Below are 21,280 nucleotides of genomic sequence, written 5' to 3'. Positions count from 1 at the left end.
CCATGGTTTTTGGTTGGAACACGTTCTTATAGTCACTGTGGGGATGACATTGTCTATGCAGTTATTGATGAAACTCGTGACTGTTGTGGTAAACTGCTCAATGTTATTTTTTTAATATGTTTTTTTTATTTAACCTTTATTTAACTAGGCAAGTCAGTTAAGAACAAATGATCAGATGAATCTTGTTTGAACTTTTGTTTGTAAACAGTATGCAGGAGAATGGAATCATGGTCAGATTTGCCGAAGGGAGGGCCTTGTACGCTTTTCTATGGGCGACCATAGTGACGCAAAACCCTAGTGACCCTAGTGACCCTAGTGGCGCAAGAGATGTGTTGGTATGCTTGTAATCGTTAAGGACTGGAGAGTTTTTCAGGAGAAAAATTTAATGGAAAGGAGCTAAGCAGAGGCAACATCCTAGAAGAAAACCTGGTTCAGTCTGCTTTCCATCAGACAATGGGAGATGAATTCACCTTTCAGCAGGACAATAACCTAAAACACAAGGTCAAATCTACACTGGAATCACTTTCCAAGAAGACAGTGAATGTTCCCGGCTGGCCACGTTACAGTGTTGACTTAAATCTGCTTGAAAATCTGTTTGTCTAGCAATGATCAACAACCAATTTGACAGAGCTTGAAGAATTTTGAAAAGAATAATGGGCAAATGTTGCACAATTCAGGTGTGGAAAACTCTTAGAGTTTTACCCAGAAAGACTCACAGCTGTAATAGCTGCAGAGGTGATTCTAACATGTATTGGCTCAGGGGGTTGAATTCTTATCCAATGAAGATTATTTAGTGTTTTATCTTTCATGTGTGTGTTTTATGGCTTGTTTCATCTGTGTGTAATTCTGTGGACAGAAAATCCGCTCAGTGATTGACATGGAGACACAGGGGGTTCCTGAGGAGCTGTCTCTCTCCTTCAACGCCACCTGTCTCAATGGAGAGGTCATCCCTGGCATAAAATCCTGCTCTGGACTCAAAATAGGAGACACGGTAAGAGGGCTTTTTCTCAGATCACTTCATCTTTCCTTATTTTTTCTACTTTTCCTGAGAGGTCATCCCTAGCCTATACGCTCCTGCTCTAGACTTCAAACAGGAGACACGGTAATCACTGGGGCCCTTACCAAATGATGTTTTTTTTTAAGCCATCCTCAATCCCCACTTTACTGATGACCTCATGTGGGAGAAATTTCTCTCTCTCTCTCTCTCTCTCTCTCTCTCTCTCTCTCTCTCTCTCTCTCTCTCTCTCTCTCTCTCTCTCTCTCTCTCTCTCTCTCTCTCTCTCTCTCTCTCTCTCTCTCTCTCTCTCTCTCTCTCTCTCTCTCTCTCTCTCTCTCTCTCTCTCTCTCTCTCTCTCTATCTCTCTCTCTCTCTCTCTCTCTCTCTCTCTTCTGCCCAGGGCTACCCTGTTTGAATACTTAAACAATGCACCTTTCCTTCCTCTTCCTTGAACTATTCACTGATCTAACCCAAATTGATAGTCTAGGAAGGGTTCCAGTAAAAAACTTTCACCTATCTAGTAATGTCAGATCAACGATTACTTCAAGGAAGGGTGTATTTTGTAAGTATTCAAATAGGGTCAAGGACCCCTATACTCTCTTGTATCACTCCGTCCTTCTTATTATTATTATTTCACTTTCTTGAGAGGTCATTTCGGATCTGCATGCACTCCTCCAGGGAGCTTGCTTCCTTCCCACTTCTATTCTCTCTACTTGTTTTATTTGTTTATTCCTATTATGAGGGAGGGGGTACTTTGCTCTCTTTCCCCTTTTCTTTTGATGGGTGTGTTACTAACTGGTGTGTCTGTGTGTGTCTGTGTGTGTGTGTCTGGGCCTGGCACCAGCCCGTTTCCTGTACACTTCCCCAGTGCTCTGATTCACTCGTGCCAGCCTCATGATCCATGTCCAACTGTCTAGCTTGGAACAGTCACACACGCACACTCGCATGTGGAGGGGTCAGTCATATGCACACAGAAAACATCTGAAAAGAGAAATGTGTGCGTACACACTGCTCATATACTCATAGACACCCTCAGTCCCACACCCAAGACCAGGGTTGGGGAGTAACAGATGACATGTAATCCGTAACATATAAGGGATTACAAAAAATCTGTAAACAGATTAGATACTTTTGAAAAACTAGATTACTTCGGGGATTACTTTTAAATTCAAGTTTAAGTTTGTTCCACCTCAGCGAGTCTGACCACAAGTCAGAGACCACTATAGTGACACACCAAATGGGTTTGATCGATCGCGGGAAAAGAGCAGGAATAGGCTTTTGTAGGCTACAGTCCAAGCTATGTCTTCCAATGGTGCGACTGCTGTCAGCATCCAAAGATTATCCAACTTGAATAAACGCTTGGAGGTAAGGATGACAGCAGTGGTGTCGTCTACGGAGATACAGATATCACTTATTATTGTTATCTACATTGCAAATTGATGTGAATCACACTGCTGCTCTCTCATTTAGCTATTTACCCCTTACGGATTGTGGTTGTTCTGGATGGCTGTTCACAAATCTAAATGTGTATTTGAAACCAATAGTGGTTGATTTCAAGAGGTTTAACCTGCCTATCAATCATTGTTTTTGAAACCAGTGGACAGCCAGTGAAAAATGAACTCTTGCAACAGATGCACAGTGTGGAACCCAGCCTATGGAATAAAATTGTGGCTTTTATTGCTTAATCTAAGTCATGCTGACAAACGGACACATGCTCAAACTCGCACACTTAAGGGGCAGTCTGTAGTTGCGTCATCCATTTTTGTACATACAGTGGAAGTCGTAAGTTTACATATACCTTAGCCAAATACATTTAAACTCCGTTTTTCACAATTACTGACATTTTATTTTTTATTTTTTATAAAGTAAACATTCCCCGTTTTAGGTCAGGTAGGATCACCACTTTATTTTAAGAAATGTCAGAATAATAGTGGAGAGAATTATTTATTTCAGCTTTTATTTCTTTCATCACATTCCCAGTGGGTCAGAAGTTTACATACACTCAATTAGTATTTGGTAGCATTGCCATTAAATTGTTTAACTTGGGTCAAATGTTTCGGGTAGCCTTCCACAAGCTTCCACAATAAGTTGGGTGAATTTTAGTTCATTCTTCCTGACATAGCTGGTGCAACTGAGTCAGGTTTGTAGGCCTCCTTGCTCGCACATGCTTTTTCTGCCCACTGTCACGCCTTGGTCATTGTATTTTGTGTTTTTGTTATATGTTTGGGTAGGCCAGGGTGTGACATGGGTTTATATGTTGTATTCGTATTGGGTTTGTATTATTTGCGATTGCGGCTGATTAGGGGTGCGTCTAGTTAGGCTTGGCTGCCTGAGGCGATTCTCAATCAGAGTCAGGTGCTTGTCGTTGTCTCTGATTGAGAACCGTATTTAGACAGCCTGACTTTCGCTTTGTATTTTGTGGGTGTTTGTACCTGTCTCTGTGTAGTAGTCACCAGATAGGCTGTAATTAGTTTCACGTTTCATTTGTTGTTTTTTTCAGTTATTTCATGCACCGTTTTCATTCATTAAAGTCATGAGTAACCTACACGCTGCATTTCGGTCTGACTCTCTTCTTACAACAGACGAACGTCGTTACACCCACAAATGTTCTATAGGATTGAGGTCAGGGTTTTGTGATGGCCACTCCAATACCTTGACTTTGTTGTCCTTAATCCATTTTGCCACAACTTTGGAAGTATGCTTGGGGTCATTGTCCATTTGGAAGACCCATTTGCGACCAAGCTTTAACTTCCTGACTGATGTCTTGAGACGTTGCTTCAATATATCAACATAATTTTCCTGCCTCATGAAGCCATCTATTTTGTGAAGTGCACCAGTCCCTCCTGCAGCAAAGCACCCCCACAACAGGATGCTGCCACCCCCGTGCTTCACGGTTGGGATGGTGTTCTTCAGCTTGCAAGCCTCCCCCTTTTTCCTCCAAACATAACGATGATCATTATGGCCAAACAGTTCTATTTTTGATTCATCAGACCAGAGGACATTTCTCCAAAAAGTATGATCTTTGTCCCCATGTGCAGGTGCACACCGTAGTCTGGATATTTTATGGCGGTTTTGGAACAGTGGCTTCTTCCTTGCTGAACGGCCTTTCAGGTTATGTCAATATAGGACTCGTTTAACTGTGGATATAGATACTTTTGTAAATGTTTCCTCCAACATCTTCACCAGGTCCTTTACTGTTGTTCTGGGATTGATTTGATTTAGACTTTTCGCACCAAAGTACGCTCATCTCTAGGAGACAGAACCCATCTCCTTCCTGAGCGGTATGGTGGCTGCGTGGTCCCATGGTGTTTATAATTGCGTACTATTTTTGTACAGATGAACGTGGTACCTTCAGGCATTTGGAAATTGCTCCCAAGGATAAACCAGACTTGTGGAGGTCTACAATGTTTTTTCTGCGGTCTTGGCTGATATCTTTTGATTTTCACATGATGTCAAGCAAAGAGGCACCGAGTTTGAAGGTAGGCCTTGACATACATCCACAGGTACACTTCCAAATGCTTCAAATGATGTCAATTAGCCTATCAGAAGCTTCTAAAGTCAAGACATAATTTTCTGGAATTTTCCAAGCTGTTTAAAGGCACGGTCAATGGAATCTTCTGACCCACTGGAATTGTGATACACTGAATTATAAGTGAAATAATCTGTCTGTAAACACTTGTTAGAAAAATTACTTGTGTCATGCACAAAGTAGATGTCCTAACCGACTTGCCAAAACTATAGTTTGTTTACAACACATTTGTGGAGTGGTTGAAAAACGAGTTTTAATGACTCCAATCCAAGTGTATGTAAACTTCTGAATTCAACTGTGTGTGTATGTATGTATGTATGTATGTATGTATGTATGTATGTATGTATGTATGTATGTATGTATGTATGTATGTATGTATGTATGTATGTATGTATGTATGTATGTATGTATGTATGTATGTATGTATGTATGTATGTATGTATGTATGTATGTATGTATGTATGTATGTATGTATGTATGTATGTATGTATGTATGTATGTATGTATGTATGTATGTATGTATGTATGTATGTATGTATGTATATATCCATTGATTCTTGAAGAATATAACTTAAAAATGCCTCATGATTTTAGTTGAACTGTCACACTCCATAAGAACCCAAAATTTAAGCTTGTTTTTCTCCAATGTTTGTAAACATTGTAAATGTAAACAAACTGTATAGCCCCATAACATGCATCCAGAGCCCTGTCTATTAATCTGAGAGTGGTTACATTTCTCCAGGCCAATCCCTCAGCATTTATCAAAACAGAGGCGGGGTGTCCTTTTGTTTCATCTGTGGATTTGCCCTTTCAACAGCTGCATATTATCAAGATATCAAAGTGTCACCAACAAAAAGGTAAACATGCTTATTGCAAATGTAGCATATGGCACTTTCAGTAGTGCTCAAAGCATGCCATTCCATGAGCACAGCATTTATTTTTCAACTCGAATCAATGAGCCCAATCTGTCCTCCATGACAACAAAATCATGAACAACAGAGTAGGGCTGAATAAAAAAATCCTTAGTTTTGGGGTTATGCTCAGGTTAAACAATTTGGCTAATCTATACTTCCATATTTCTAAATATAGCATCCATATATGGCCAGCTATGTAAACTTAAAAATTGATTTATCCTGCAATAGATGTGGTTCAATTGATAACATACATTTTTACTTCTTCTAATGCCTCTTAAGGGGAAAGTAATCTAAAAGTGACTGGGGCCTGGGGCCACAGTGTAATCAGATTACATTACTGCGTTTGGGTAATCCAAAAGTTATGTTACTGATTACAATTTTGGACAGGTAACTAGTAACTGTAACAGATTACATTTAACCTACCAAAACCCTGCCCAAGACACACACTTTACTGACCTACATCCCCCATCTCTAGAACCACATATTCACATTACACATTCCTCCTGTGTGCTACCCATCTACTCACTGCACTAACCTCTTCTACCTCCACACCTCCACCCTTCTACTCCTCCACCCAGGTCTCCTTCAGCGTGGAGGCGCGGGCGCGCGGCTGCCCCAAGGACAAGCGCAAGACGTTCGTCATCAAGCCTGTGGGCTTCAAGGACTCTCTGACCGTTACTGTCACCTTCGAGTGCGAGTGCAAGTGCCAGGCCCGCGCCGAGCCACTTAGCCCTGTCTGTAACAATGGCAACGGCACCTACGAGTGTGGCATCTGCCTGTGTCACCCGGGGCGACTGGGGCCGCGGTGCGAGTGTGCCGAGGGTGACTACAGCACCACGGAACAGGACCGGTGTAGTGTCCCCTCCACCGTGGGCATTGGGGGTGCAGGGGGTCCTGGGGCAGCGGTGTGCACTGGGAGGGGCGACTGTGTGTGCGGGCAATGCGTGTGCCACAGCAGCGACTTTGGCAAGGTGTGGGGCAAGTTGTGCGAGTGCGATGACTTCAACTGCCTGCGCTACAAGGGCGAGCTGTGCTCAGGTGAGAGGATAGGGAAGGAGGGAGGGGTTTCAAAGTGCTTAGTGCCTATAACTACAGCCCAGACTTGTTGCTGGTCTGGTCTGGCCACATGTTTACATTTCAGTTAGCTGGAAAAAAAATTCTGGCAAGTTCTATACATGTATAGGTTTTTCAGTGTTTGTGGCCTACAATCTTTCATCACAATCTGACCTTTAAAAATTACATTTAGACAACTTATGACACTTTTTATCCCAAGATTAACTTAGGCATCCTCAAAACAAATTCAGTTGTTTCTGTCAGAGTTTCTGGGGAAAAATCAGTGAGCTTTTTCCAGGCCAGTACTAGCCATCCTCAAACCTCATCTTACTGAAGACCTCATATGGGAGGAATTACCAACCATAACAGCCAGCCAGACTCTCTCTCACTCTCTCTCTGTCTGCCTCTGTTATGCCCAGGGCTAAGGGCTAGCTCCATTCACAACAAACATGTGGCTCTGTGCTGTGAGCTGCGGCTGTGTGGGCTAAGACATGCGTTTGACTGGTGTGTTTGTGTTTGAGCTGAGCTACTGAGGTAATGATAGAACATGTGCCTACCAAGCTCCGACTTTGCATTTGTCACGTAGAAAGAACAAGTAGTTAAAGGTTTATTGTTTGTGTGTACATAGTTAGTGTGGGTTGGGTTTTAGCTAATAAGGCTAATCAGGCGGTCTTACATGCTTATGTATACATTATAACTGCACCACAAGTTGAAGTAAGCTTTAAAAAATGTGTTCTTACAGTAAGTAGTTAGTGTGGTGTGAATTTGAGCTCAAGTTTGGGTGGTTCAGCGAAAGCAAATGTCTAGTGTATGACCATCCTTAGAGTTTAGCTCTAATGCTAGAGGTCATTCACTGTAAGCGATGCCAGAGTGGGTGCAACAAGGCTGCTGAACACAGGGAACACATGTAAAGCCTGCATTATCTGTGCCTCTGTCAAATAGTGGGTTAAGGCCTTCTGTAATGCTGAATTTTGGGTACTGTAAATCTACTCACTTAGTGCTCTGATAACGCTTAATTAAAAGCCTTGCATTCACTGAAATCCACTCACAAGCACTATGTCACTAGCTTGTATGCCATATTCCTGTATCCCCTCATAACCAACATCATCACTGCAAGACATGTACCCTGCCTGCTTCGTTGTACATTTGCCCTCTCCAATCCAATCCTCACAACCTTATTTGCTCTATTCCCCAAAGTGCAATGATGATTGAGGAAAATACCTCTCTGCTTTGTCATTGGCTGATGCTGTCATAGAGCTAAAAATAAACCTGGTCTGGTAAAAGGGGCCTGAGGTAACTAGCTGGAAATGCAGTTGATGTGTATGTGTGTGTGTGTGTGTGTTATGTATTGTTCAGGGTGGGAAACAATGCCCACATAACACAGTTTTAGAGAGAAGCAGTTAGAGAATGGCATAATGACAGGAGAGTGGTGGTTGGAAGGCTTGTGGCTTCCTTAATGTTTGTTTTTGACAAGTCATTTTGTTATCGAGGCGGTTCACTCACTTGCTCCCATTGTTTTCCTGTCCTATTGTTTATCTGGAGTCTGGTCTGTGGTGATAAACCAACAACAGCAGATGTATGTTCTGCACTGTAACTGTCTTACTGGCAAGGGGTCCAAAACAACACACACATATACATGCACGCGCACACACACACATGCACACACAGGCTAAAAAAGCACCCAGACACCGCTGACACCATATTTTATGTTCTAGAGAAACAACAATGGAATTAGTTCCACTTCCAGCGCTCCAACTATTACAGAAACAGGACTTGCTACTTCCCAGTATTTGGCTTAAAATTCCTGGAATTCCTCACCATTCCAATACCTGTTTTTTTTTCCAGACGGATTTAGGGTGGATTAGGAATTTTTGATAACACCCAAGTATGCCTTATAGGGTTCAATGCACTTCGTCCAAAATGGTACCCTATTCCCTATTGAGTGCACTACTTTTGACCAGTGCCCACTTTTGACCGGGACCCATAGGGCTCTGATGAAAAGTTGTGCACTATATAGGGAATAGGCTGCCGTTTGGAAAAAAAGACAATGTGTGTGGAATGTATGGCAAATCTCCTTATGTAACCAATGATTTATCAAATATGTTATCAATAGATTGGAAATGCAAATAGATTGTTGATGAAATGACTGTATTCAACATCTAATGTCACATTCACTGGGATTCATCAAAAAGTGCACCGAAATATTATGAACATCTGTAAATATATTATAGGAAGAACACATTGAGACTAGTCACCTGAACGACTACCCATGTTTTGACTTTCTCCGCCCCCTCTCAACGTTCCACCCTTCCTTCTCCCTCAACCCTACTCACCTTACTCCCCTCTCCTCGTCTCCCTCTCCTCTCTCACCTTCCTGTCTTTGCTATACCCTCTTCTTCTTCTCCTCTTCCCTCTTTTCTTCCCTCACCCCATCACCCATATTTCTGCATCCTCTCTCTCCTCCTCCCCTCTTCCTTACTTCCTTCCTTCCCTCTCGCTCTCTCCTCCCCCAGGCCACGGCACCTGTGACTGTGGGTTCTGCCAGTGTGACTCGGACTGGCAGGGGGAGAACTGTAACTGCTCCCGCCGTACTGACACCTGTATGTCCAGCCTTGGCCTGCTGTGTAGTGGCCGGGGCCAGTGTGTGTGCGGGGCCTGCGAGTGCACCCAGCCGGGGGCCTATGGGGCCACCTGCGACAAGTGCCCCACCTGCCCCGATGCCTGCACCATGAAGAAGTGAGTGTGGTATCCACACACACTCACAGACAGACAGACACACACACACACACTCTCACACAGAGAAAAGGTCTACAGTGTTGTACCTAAGAAGAAGTACTGTACAGTTCAACTCAGACTAGACTGACTCACAGACAGTTGAGTCATTGAATAATGTAATTACCTCATGTTGAGAAGAACGTGAGTAATAGATGCTGACGTGTGTGTGTGTGTGTGTGTGTGTGTGTGTGTGTGTGTGTGTGTGTGTGTGTGTGTGTGTGTGTGTGTGTGTGTGTGTGTGTGTGTGTGTGTGTGTGTGTGTGTGTGTGTGTGTGTGTGTGTGTGTGTGTGTGTGTGTGTGTGTGCGTGTGCGTGTGCGTGTGTGTGCGCGCCTGGACTGGTACAGAGAGTGTGTGGAATGTAAGCATTTCAAGCGAGGGAAGCTGTTTGATGACAACACCTGCACCCGCATCTGCAGAGACGAGATTCAGCTGGTGGACGACCTTGGTAAGACAAATCCATTTCAAAACCCATTTGATTTAAGTATCCCTTTTTACAGCTACATTCACAAAGTACTTTACAGTAACCCAACCTTGACCCCCAAAGCAAGCAGCAGCACAGTAGTAAGGCAAAACTCGCTAGAAGGAAGAAACCATGAGTGGAACCAGACTCGGAGGTGGGGCCCATCCTCCTCTGACTGTGCCAGGTCGAAGTTTGGAGTACAAATGACCGGCTAGTCCACACAGTTCACAGCATATGTGACCAACAAAGCCAAATGGTTGTCCATTTATGCAAATAAGACGCCAAATATTTGACTGAAAAACACGCTTCAAAACACCTCTGTTTAATATCCAACATGAATACCCAAATGAACATCATGACGCTGTCTTGAGATTGTCATTAGCATGACACTATTTACAGTCAAGATGGCTGACATTGTATCAAATGATAGGACTATTTTGTGTAAAGATAAGAGAAAGATGATTCCCTACTCCTTCTCTCTGCCTCCTAGAGTTCCATGATAAAAATGCTGTGAACTGCACCTATAAGGATGAGGATGACTGTGTGGAGCGCTTCCAGTATTATGAGGACGCCAGTGGCAAGTCCATCCTATTTGTGGTCAAAGAGCCCGGTAAGAATCATACAAACACACGCACACAAATGCACACACACCTTTTTGAGGACATCTTTTGTGTCCGCAAAATGCTAAATGGTATTTTCCAAAATGCTAAAATGCAGATTTTAGTTGAAGTGTGTTTGAACAAAAAAAAACTAATGGCTGTTGTTATTTTATTTACCAAATGTAAAAGTCACCACAAGACACTACAACCACAAAGCAACACATCCAGGCCCACTCTCTTTGGAGCCTCATGTTCAATCAGTGCTCCCTTTTGATCCCACCTACCCCCATCCATCGCCATCCATCCCCATCCATCCATCTGCTTGTTAAGCGGCCATGTTGAAAGAGTCGTCGGTTGCAAAAAGCTGTTAACAGCCAGCGCCCGCAGAGAAAGCCTGTCCCTGGCCCCGTTTTTAGTGGACCCACGTGTGGACCCTACCTTGTAAAAAGACGCTCGTAAACAAGCACCCGGCTCCCGAGGAACCCGCTGACGCTTCACAATCCTCTGGGGAGGAAGGAGGGATGAGGGAGAGAGAAGTGCGGGGGTAGTGGTGGGAGAGAGAGAGAGAGAGAGAGAGAGAGAGAGAGAGAGAGAGAGAGAGAGAGAGAGAGAGAGAGAGAGAGAGAGAGAGAGAGAGAGAGAGAGAGAGAGAGAGAGAGAGAGAGAGAGAGAGAGAGAGAGAGAGAGAGAGAGAGAAACTAAACAGAAACAGCCATGTTGAACCTGCCTCTAATAGTCAACAAAAGTATTTTGGATTGTATTAGGTTTAGTTGATGTGTAGGGCCTGCCAGAACTGGAATTCCTGAAGTCCAACTCACATAAGCAGAGGTAGAATAAACAAACCTTTGGTTAGCACAAAATTTACTATATCCTTCACTTTCTATGTGTACACTCAAAAAGGTGCTATCTAGAACCTAAAAGGGTTCTATAGCTGTCCCCATAGGAGAACCCTTTGAAGAACCCTTTTTGGTTACCGGTAGAACCCTTTTGGTTCCAGATAGAACCCTATTGGGTTCAATGTAGAACCCTTTCTCCAGAGGGTTCTACATGGAAGCCAAAAGAGTTCGACCTGTAACCATAAAGGGTTCTCCTATGGGGACAGCTGAAGAACCCTTTTGGAACCCTTTTTTTCCAAGATTGTATACTCATACGGTACATATTGCCATAAGCAAGGCGTGTTTACAATCTGAAACAACATCCCATACACAATCGGTACAGACTCATACGTTTCATCAACAGACACTAATGAAACCCGAGCCTGGTCGCAGATCTGCTTGTGCTGTGTAGCAACGCCTGTGCGCCTATGTCAATAGCGTAGGAGTTGGCCCAACAGCACAGACCAGGCTAAATAAAACCAACTTGTGGAATCAAAATGTTTTCTGATGAGGAGATGGGGATCATATCACCCATTCAAAGACACTTGAAATGCTAGAATGGGGTAAGACTTACTTCTTTAAGTCGTGACGCGGCACCATAAAAAAAGATAACTTTTAACCAGTGTAACTGTTGTCCAATATTTAAAATCATATCCTATAACCATATCCTAACAGTGTCCAGGCTCATCTTATTCAGCCGTGAAGAGGTAGAGCGACAGGAAATTGAGTTAGAGCGAGGGAGGTATAGAATGAGAAGAATGATGCATAAGAGGGGAGGGAAATCGGAAAGGTGGGAGAAAAGAAGTTGCTTTGATGTAGCTGTAAAAGTACACCCCTGCCTGCTTCCTCGAGAATGTTGCGCAACAAACGCACGCACGCACACACACACACACCCACAAACAAACGCACAGACACACACGGATGGACCCAAACGAGGGACCAGAATGAGGGAGAGTAGGTATAACTCATCTGGTATAGGTCATCCCTTCCTCATGTTCATCACTAGCCGTTTCCCTATGTAAGGGATAATCAAGGAGGGGCGTTCTATGGAATATAATGCACGACGTGGAAGGCGTGTTCCACGAGGCGCTAGCGTAGTGGCACTAACCTTCCACTGATATTTTCCAGAGAACGCATAGAGCCACGAGTTGATTATCCCCGGGTTTAATTTAACACATTTGCTGCTAGAAATGTGTTCAGTTGCCGGTAGAAATGTGTTCAACATCCACTGAAGTAGCTAACCTGCAAGTTTACTAGATCGCTACAATAGTTGCCTTGGTAACCAAACAAACAGACTTGCTAGTTTAGCTAACTAAACCATAAATCCTAGCTCAATCAAAGAACATGTAAGAATGAACTTCATAGCCATTGAATTAGACCCTGCATGATTTAAGTGATAATGCCTGAGAAGCTGGTGTTTGGAGGATATACAGTGCATTCAGAAAGTATTCAGACCCCTTGACTTTTTCCACATTTTGTTACGTTACAGCCTTATTCTAAAATTGATGAAATCATTTTTTTTCATCAATCTACACACAATACCGAATAATGAAAAAACAAAAACAGGTTTTTAGAAATGTTTGCACATTTCTTAAAAAAAAAAATGTTTTAATGGAAATATCACATTTACAGAAATATTTACTTTGTTGAAGAACCTTTAGCAGCAAATACATCCTCGGTCTTCTTGGGTATGATGCTATAAATTTGGCACACTTCTTTTGGGGGGGTTTCTCCCATTCAACTCTGCAGATCCTCTCAAGCTCTGTCAGGTTGAATGGCTAGCGTCACAGCTATTTTCAGGTCTCTCCAGAGATGTTCGATGATTGGGTTCAAGTCCGGGCTCTGGCTGGGCCACTCAAGGACATTCAGAGACTTGTCACGAAGACACTCCTGCGTTGTCTTAGCTGTGTGCTTAGGGTTGTTGTCCTGTTGTAAAATGAACCTTCACCCCAGTCTGAGGTCCTGAGTGCTCTGGAGCAGGTTTTCATCAAGGATCTTTCTGTACTTTGCTCCATTCATCTTTCCCCCGATCCTCACTAGTCTCCCAGTCCCTGCTGCTGAAAAACATCCCCAAGGTATGATGCTGGCACCACCATGCTTCACCATAGGGATGGTGGCATGATTCCTCCAGGCATGACGCTTGGAATTCAGGCCAAAGAGTTCAGTTTTCGTTTCATCAGACCAGAGAATCTTGTTTCTCATGGTCAGAGTCCTTTAGGTGCCTTTTGGCAAACTCTAAGCGGGCTGTCATGTGCCTTTTACTGAAGAATGGCTTCTCTACCATAACAGCCTGATTGGTGGAGTGCTGCAGAGATGGTTGTCCTTCTGGAAGGTTCTCCCATCTCCACAAAGGAACCCTGGAGCTCTGTCAGAGTGACCATCGGATTCTTGGTAACCTCCCTGACCAAGGCACTTCTCCCCCGATGGTTCAGTTTAGTCAGGTGGACAGCTCTAGGAATAGTCTTGGTGGTTCCAAACTTCTTCCATTTAAAAATGATGGAGGCCACTGTGTTCTTGGGGACCTTCAATGCTGCAGGAATGTTTTTGGTACCTTTCCCCATATCTGTGCCTCGACACAATCCTGTCTCAGAGTTCTACGGACAATTCCTTCGACCTCATGGCTTGCCTTTTGCTCTAGCGTGCACTGTCAACTGTTGGACCTTTATATGGACAGGTGTGTGCCTTTCCAAATCATATCCAATCAATTGAATTTACCACAGGTTGACTCCAATCAAGTTGTAGAAAGAGCTCAGGGATGATCTATGGAAACAGGTTGCACCTGAACTCAATGTCGAGTCTCATAGCAAAGTTTTTTATTTATAAAATTGCAAACATTTCTAAACCTGTTTTTGCTTTGTCATTATGGGGTATGTTTGAGTTGCGTAAATTAGAATCTGGAATCAGAATAAATATGACAATGAGTCACCGATTGTATACTATGTATTTTTTATTAACTAAGCAATAAATGTCAAATGCAACTTTCGTATATACAGGCTCACTGTAATACCACACAGGGCAGAATAGGGAACTGACAGGATGTACGTAAACAGTGTTCTTATACTGTGATAGACATAGTTCCAACCCACCTGTTGGCCTATCACAGTAGAGGCTGAGCGTGGTTTAGACTTGCTCAGCCTATCGCAGGTGCTCAGGCTGGTCCCCGCCTCTTGGCACTTCTTGGAGTCCTCCCTCCGTCGATGTATAGATTCTTACTGTTCTGGTATCGCAGCCTAGTTATAACAGTTGCTCAGTTCCTGCTATTGTGTTGTTCAGTATTTCTCCATCTCAGTTAGACCTCGTGATGACCACCCCTCCCTATACCTGATTAACCACAACTCTGTAAGATACAGCAAGTCACAACATGTGCTCAATATTGTTACATACAAACACAAGGACAAAGCATCTGCTGGGCTGTTATCTACAGTTTTGCAACATGCATGTCACACCATGTTACTCAGTTCTTGTCACACACACAAACAGGGAAGTAGATGTAGCAAGCAGTAATCTCATGATGATGCTCAAGTGCACAAAATGCAGATACTTCACACAGCCAACATCAGATCATATTTAATCATATGTATGATAATGGCTATAATGTAAAACACAGAATCCCACAGGTATTGTGTGTAGATTGATGAGGGAAAAAAAGATTGAATGAATATTAGAATAAGGCTGTAATGTAACAAAATGTGGAAAAAGGGAAAGGGTCTCAATACTTTCCGAATGCACTGTATTGGCAAGGGTGTTGCGGGAAACCGTGCCAATATATCCACCTAACACCGGCTTCGAGAGCATTATCACTTTTATACAACGAGTTACCAACGTATTCAAATTATGATTTACATAGTTTAATTCAAAACTTTCTTTTGATTCATTTATTCATACTATTTCATCCTTCCACAAGATATAGTCCCGACACAAACCTAGGGGTGCTACCCAAGTCTGCTGGTTGTTCTATTGATTCAGTTGCCAGAGACGCGTCCCAGTCGTTCATTCTTTTTGTTCTTTATCTATGGACCCGTCCCAGTCGTTCGTTCTAAATGTTCCATTGCCATACTGGCTGGCAACTATCTTATCTTTTGCATGTTAGCTAGCCAACTATGGCTAACTTACAGTCAAGTCAAACAGTGCAGCCAGAATAACAGTATCGCGTTTGCGTTTGCATTTGTTTAAGCTGTTTTCTAGTGACATTTATTTGGATACACCCATAACAATGAGCTAATGAGGATGTACTTGAGCTCAATTTCAAATCTCAAAGCAAAGGGTCTGAATACTTATGTAAATAAGGTATTTCTGTTTTTTTTTCCCTAAAAACCTGTTTTTCGCTTTGTCATTATGTGGTATTGTGTGTACATTGATGAGGGAAAAAAGTAATTTAATCGATTTTATAATAAGGCTGTTATGTAACAAAATGTGGAAAAAGTCAAGGGGTAGTCCGGGTAGCTATTTGATAGTCCGGGTAGCTATTTGATAGTCCGGGTAGCTATTTGGTTAACCATTTAACAAACTATTTAGCAGTTAGTTCAGTATCATAAACGAGTATTCAACAAAGCCATGGTATAAAATACCTTACAGTTCCTCTTGTTGTTCCTTATAATGCCTTAATAATGCCTTTATAATGTAAACATATTTAGACCAGACACTAACAGAATCATTATTACCAGCTCTCACACTCCAACAGAGTTCTTGGAGACATTTGGTATTGTTTTCAGCCTGATCTAAGAATAGCATCTCCTAACCAAATCCCAATCCTAACCATATGCGCAAAGCGTAAAACTTACTTGCAAACAGTGCTTAGGGACAATAGGCTTTGTGAAGGGCTCAAATGTTAAAAGCTTGTCTTTCTGTGCTTCTGGCAACTGATGTTTGATGTCTTGCCCTCATGTGTTGCTGTATTGTGTTATGTGGAAGTTTGCTGACGTTTTCTTATTGTAGACAGGGCTCTCTCACAAAGGAGATTCCTATCTCAATTCGATTTCACCTGAATAACGGATCAATAAAATAAACTTCCCTTGGTTGCCCCTCTTCCCCCAGACTGCCCTAAGGGTCCAGACATCCTGGTGGTGCTGCTGTCCGTAGCCGGGGCCATCTTGGTTCTGGGTCTGGCCGGCCTGCTCATCTGGAAGCTGCTGGTCACCATTCATGACCGCCGCGAGTTCGCCAAGTTTGAGGAGGAGCGTGCTCGCGCCAAGTGGGATACGGTAAGAGGCTGCATCACATCCGACCGTGAGTCCCATAGGGCGGCGCACAATTGGCCCTGCGTCGTCCGGGTTTGGCCGGGGTAGGCCGTCATTGTAAATAAGAATTTGTTCTTAACTGACTTGCTTAGTTAAGTAAAGGTTCAATTCAAAGAAAAAAGGAAAAGAGGGCACTGGTCACACACACATTTGTGCACACACACATTCTTGGCTTGCTAGGCTGAAACCAACCCGTAGTCCATGGGTGGCCAACAACGCCAGCCCTGGGGAGCTACAACCATTCAACTGGACACAATCTTCCATTTAGAACACAAGTAGATTCATCGGATGTGGGCTTCAATTAAATCAGCCAGCTTTCTATGCTTAATTTTGAATTTGAGGGTGTCACAGTGCAAGGCTATGAACTACCAGGTATACCATGGTGTCTACTGCTCTCCTACCATACAAAGCAATGTATTAAAGAAGGCAAAAAGATCATAAATATTTGTTCATTTGTGTTGTTGAAACATCTATTGTTCGGTTGGAAGCAGAGGTCGGGTCTCTCACTCTCTCTCTCCTCTCTCTCTCTCTCTCTCTCTCATTATGCTTTTTATGATTTTTTTTTCTGAATGTTCCTCCCTATACAGAAAAAAAGCAGCCTCCACTCCCCAGGGGTGGCTTGGTTGGCACTGAAATTAGCTAATGCTAATGAGCTTTTACAGGCAGTAGCAGGGGCTGCCTCACACACACACACACACTCTTCTCATCAGACATCCCGTCCTGAGCTCATCTGGAGTCCCTAATCCTGCGCGTGGGATGCCAGAACTCCCATCATCCTCCTTGCTTAAATGTGCTCAATTTGTTGTAACTCGAGTGCCGGGCGGCATGTGAGCCACAGGAGTGATAGGTGTACCATGTGTCTGAAGTAAGGCTACTCCTCATAACTCGTCATAGAGCTCCTGAATTGAGGCCCACGTTCAACTCACAACCCACATTCAGGTCAATTCAGGAATGGGTGGATCTTGAAATCTAATGCACGCTAATAAATTCCAGTTCATCAACTGAATTGACTTGAGCTGAATTGCAGTTGACCCCATAACATTCATTCTGAAACTCTCTGTTTTGAACTGTAGGTCCATAACCCCCTGTACAAAGGAGCCACCTCAACCTTCACAAACATCACATACAGAGGCAACAAGGAGTGATGGCAACCAGGATCACCGAAATGACTGCATCATTTGAAGCATCACTGAAATGACTGCATCATTTGAAGGATCATTACAATAACTGCATGTCACAAGACGAAGATGTAATATTTGTGTAGTGGTTTGTTGTACATATGTATTTAAACGATACCAAATGTGTTTTTCGGAGGCATTTCAACATTAACTACCAACAAGTTCATTCGAAATCCATAAATATAACTTAGGCTGTTCATTAATGAAAGTAGAGTCGGCTACATTGAGAGATAAATGTACAACAGTAGACGTGACTCGAGTTAGGCACATTACTTTCTTTAGTGACAGAGGAGAAGCGAAGGACAAATAGAAGAGGACGGCCACCCCTCAGAGTCTGGTTCCTCTCTTGGTTTCTTCCTAGGTTCCTGCCTTTCTAGGGAGTTTTTCCTAGCCACTGTGCTTCTACATCTGCGTTGCTTGCCGTTTGGGGATTTAGGCTGGGTTTCTGTACAGCACTTTGTGACATCAGCTGATGTAAAAAGGGCTTTATAAATACATTTGATTGATTGACTGATAATGATACTCATAGCATACGCATGACATCACTTACTCATCAGCGTGCTGTAATTTCCTGTTTGTAAGAGTCTGGCATGATAAGCACATTGTCCAAATAACATTTCTGAGACATGTGGTTTAGCGATCTGTCACTTTGCTAAAACAAAAAAATGCCTTTGGGTTCTCCCGCGTTCTCATTTCACAGATAAACAGTTTCCTTCAGCTGTTGGCATTGACTTGCAACATATCTCTCAGATATGCAAAACAATGATGCTTAAATGTTTTTACGCCAGCCGTGTTGTATATTATGATTCTATGTACCGCACATTGCCCCATATCCATAGCGTATTAGAGTAGGAGTGCTGCTCTAGGATCAGATCATAATGAATAAGATTACATGGATATAGGGGACCTGATCCTAGATCAGGACTCCAACTCTGAAATTACCTATTGGTAAAGAGGTGTGGAGTCTTTGTTTGTATGTGAAACCAGCACTCCCTTCTTACATTCCCAGTTATTGTCAATATAATGTTCAGGTATACCATTCTTCAGACACAACACCACAAATCATCTCTCAATCACGAATACATTCACTCCTTTAGTGGAAGCATCATAGTCGGTGTCTTGTATTCATAAATGTGACGTGTTATTAAGATATTTGATCACTGTATATATTGTTGCACTTGTTTCCTTTAATCAACTGCTCTTGTGGATTATGGGCCAGTTAAGCTGTCAATCATTTGTAAGACTCAACTTTAACTGGACCTCCAGCCAAGATGTCACTGATGACAGGTTTCACTGACTCCGGACACCATTTTTATTTGCTCAAAACAGCCCCATTACCAGAAAAGTTAGGAAGCTCTTACTCTTACAATGATGACATCATTCCATATCAAATTCACAGGTTCTGCATTGTAAAAAAAAAAGTTGAATTCTTTTACATTGTTTTTCATATCCACTTTTGCAAGGGACACATTTAAATAAATACATAAATAATGGGTTTCAATCGATACTGACTTTGTCTGATATGTATTTCTTATTATAACCTGGGCCGTTCGAGCCCTCGAATGCTGATTGGCTGAAAGCTGTGGTATATTAGACTGTATACCACGGGTGTGACATACCATTTATTTTTACTGTTCTAATTACATTTATAACTAGTTTATAATAGCAATAAGGCACCTCAGTGGTTTGTGGTATATGGCTAAGGGCTGTAGCCAGGCATTCTGCATTGCATCATGTGGTAGAACCGCCCTTAGCTGTAGTATATTGGCCATATACCACACCCCCTCGGTCATTATTGCTTAAGTAAGTAATTGTTGTAAAGTTAAATATAGCAGAACACTGCATGCAAAATGATTGGCTACTGGGTTTTAAAGTTAAAAACAACTTTCATATTGCGCTGTGAGAGTGCATGATTGGAATACTCAACAAAATAGTGTTTACAGGGTAAAACTAAATTAATATATTAGAAATATATTTGGTTGACTATGGTTTCTTGCAGTGTGTGAAGACTTGTCTAGTTTACCCCTGAAAGCGTGTTAGCAGTTTTGGTTAAATAAACCCCTCAATATTTTTTACTTGTGAGAGGGGCTTGTCAAAGAGCCTTTCCTCCTCTTTGGGCTTCTGTTTCAGGGGCCAAAGCGAGGAGGCCAAGGGCCAGTTTATTTAGCATATTATTCATATTGTGTAAAACAATGCTTCCCTCTTCTGGCCTGTATGCAAATTGCAGGCCTTTTGGTAGACATGTCATGCACAACAGATAATTGCAATGACTGGTGACCACCCCAAACCCTGGAATTAGTGACGTACTCAGTCCCAACCCCTGGAATCGATGTAATTAGTTAGTGACCACATTTACATACACGCCAATATCCCGTTATTACTCAGGGTAGGCCTACTCATGTATCCTGCTTTTTAGTTTACACATAAACATAATATCCCGTTTACAATAAAAGGCTTGTATCCCGGTTATCAGAAACCGGGATAAAATGCCTGAGATATGCAGATTTTTCTACGGGATACTGTGACATGTAAACATCTTATCCCGTTTCCTTTTGTTTTTCGCGGTCTGAGCAGAATCGGTTTCGCATATCGTGGGTGTTGTGTGGTGATATTTTCATCTGATTGTCAAAAGAATCACTTGAAAAACAAATGACCTACCAAATGTTTTTTTAACTAAAGTTAGATACATGGGGCTTCCCTTCTGTCATAACTTGTTGCCCCAGAAGACTAAATAAAGTAGTGCTCACCAGAATAATGTCTTACATTGATGTTCACCCGACCTAGAATACCTCACAATCAAATGCCGATCGTACTATTTCCCATTAGAATTCTCTTCGATTATTGTCACAGCCGCATATATTCCCCGCATATAGTGTTCAAATCACCAACGAACTATCATGGTCAAAACACACCAAGACAGCCATGAAGAGGGCACGACAAAAAAACTTTTCCCTCTCAGGAGACTGAAAAGATTTGGCATGGGTCCCCAGATCCTCAAAGTTCTGCAGCTGCACCATTGAGAGCATCCTGACCGGTTGCATCACCACCTGGTATGGCAACTGCTCGGCATGTGACCGTAAGGCGCTACAGGGTGTAGTGCGTACGGCCCAGTACATCACTGGGTCCAAGCTTCCTGCCATCCAGGACCTATATAATAGGCGTGTCAGAGGAAAGCCCATAAAATTGTCAGAGACTCCAGTCACCCAAGTCATAGCCTGTTTTCTCTGCTACCACATGGCCAGCGGTACCAGAGCGGCAAGTCTAGGACCAAAAGGCTCCTTAACAGCTTCTATCCCCAAGCCATAAGAATGCTGAACAATTAATCAAATTGCCACCAGACTATTACATTGACCCCCCTCCCATTTATTTTGTACACTGCTGCTACTTGCTGTTTATTATCTATGCATAGTCACTTCATCCCTACCTACATGTACAAAAGACCTCAACTAACCTGTACCACCACATACTGACTCGGTACCCCCTGTAAATAGCCTCGTTATTGTGTTACTTTTTAAACTTTTAACTATTGTTTATTTGGTAAATATTTTCTTAACCCTTCTTGAACTACACTGTTGGTTAAGGGCTTGTAAGTAAGCATTTCACGGTAAGGTCTACACTTATTGTATTCGGCGCATGAGAAAAATAAAGTTTGATTTGATTT

At 42.7% G+C, this 21,280-nt stretch overlaps 1 protein-coding gene across 2 annotated transcripts in view; it reads left to right on the top strand.

Moving 5' to 3' along the window:
• Positions 1-19,121, top strand: part of LOC124048420 (integrin beta-3-like) — a 40,530-nt gene extending 21,409 nt beyond the window's left edge. For both annotated transcript variants that reach the window (XM_046369197.1, XM_046369198.1), the window contains exons 9-15: positions 857-991; positions 6,019-6,478; positions 9,007-9,229; positions 9,615-9,715; positions 10,221-10,340; positions 16,239-16,405; positions 17,515-19,121. In XM_046369197.1, the coding sequence (XP_046225153.1) occupies positions 857-991; positions 6,019-6,478; positions 9,007-9,229; positions 9,615-9,715; positions 10,221-10,340; positions 16,239-16,405; positions 17,515-17,586 (1,278 nt within the window). In that variant the 3' untranslated portion in view covers positions 17,587-19,121. The remainder of the gene's footprint in view (positions 1-856; positions 992-6,018; positions 6,479-9,006; positions 9,230-9,614; positions 9,716-10,220; positions 10,341-16,238; positions 16,406-17,514) is intronic.
• The last annotated feature ends 2,159 nt before the right edge of the window (positions 19,122-21,280 follow it).

Source organism: Oncorhynchus gorbuscha, linkage group LG11 (assembly GCF_021184085.1).
Source record: "Oncorhynchus gorbuscha isolate QuinsamMale2020 ecotype Even-year linkage group LG11, OgorEven_v1.0, whole genome shotgun sequence".
In the NCBI taxonomy this organism is placed as follows: domain Eukaryota; kingdom Metazoa; phylum Chordata; class Actinopteri; order Salmoniformes; family Salmonidae; genus Oncorhynchus; species Oncorhynchus gorbuscha.
This window is presented reverse-complemented; position numbering and strand designations above follow the sequence as displayed.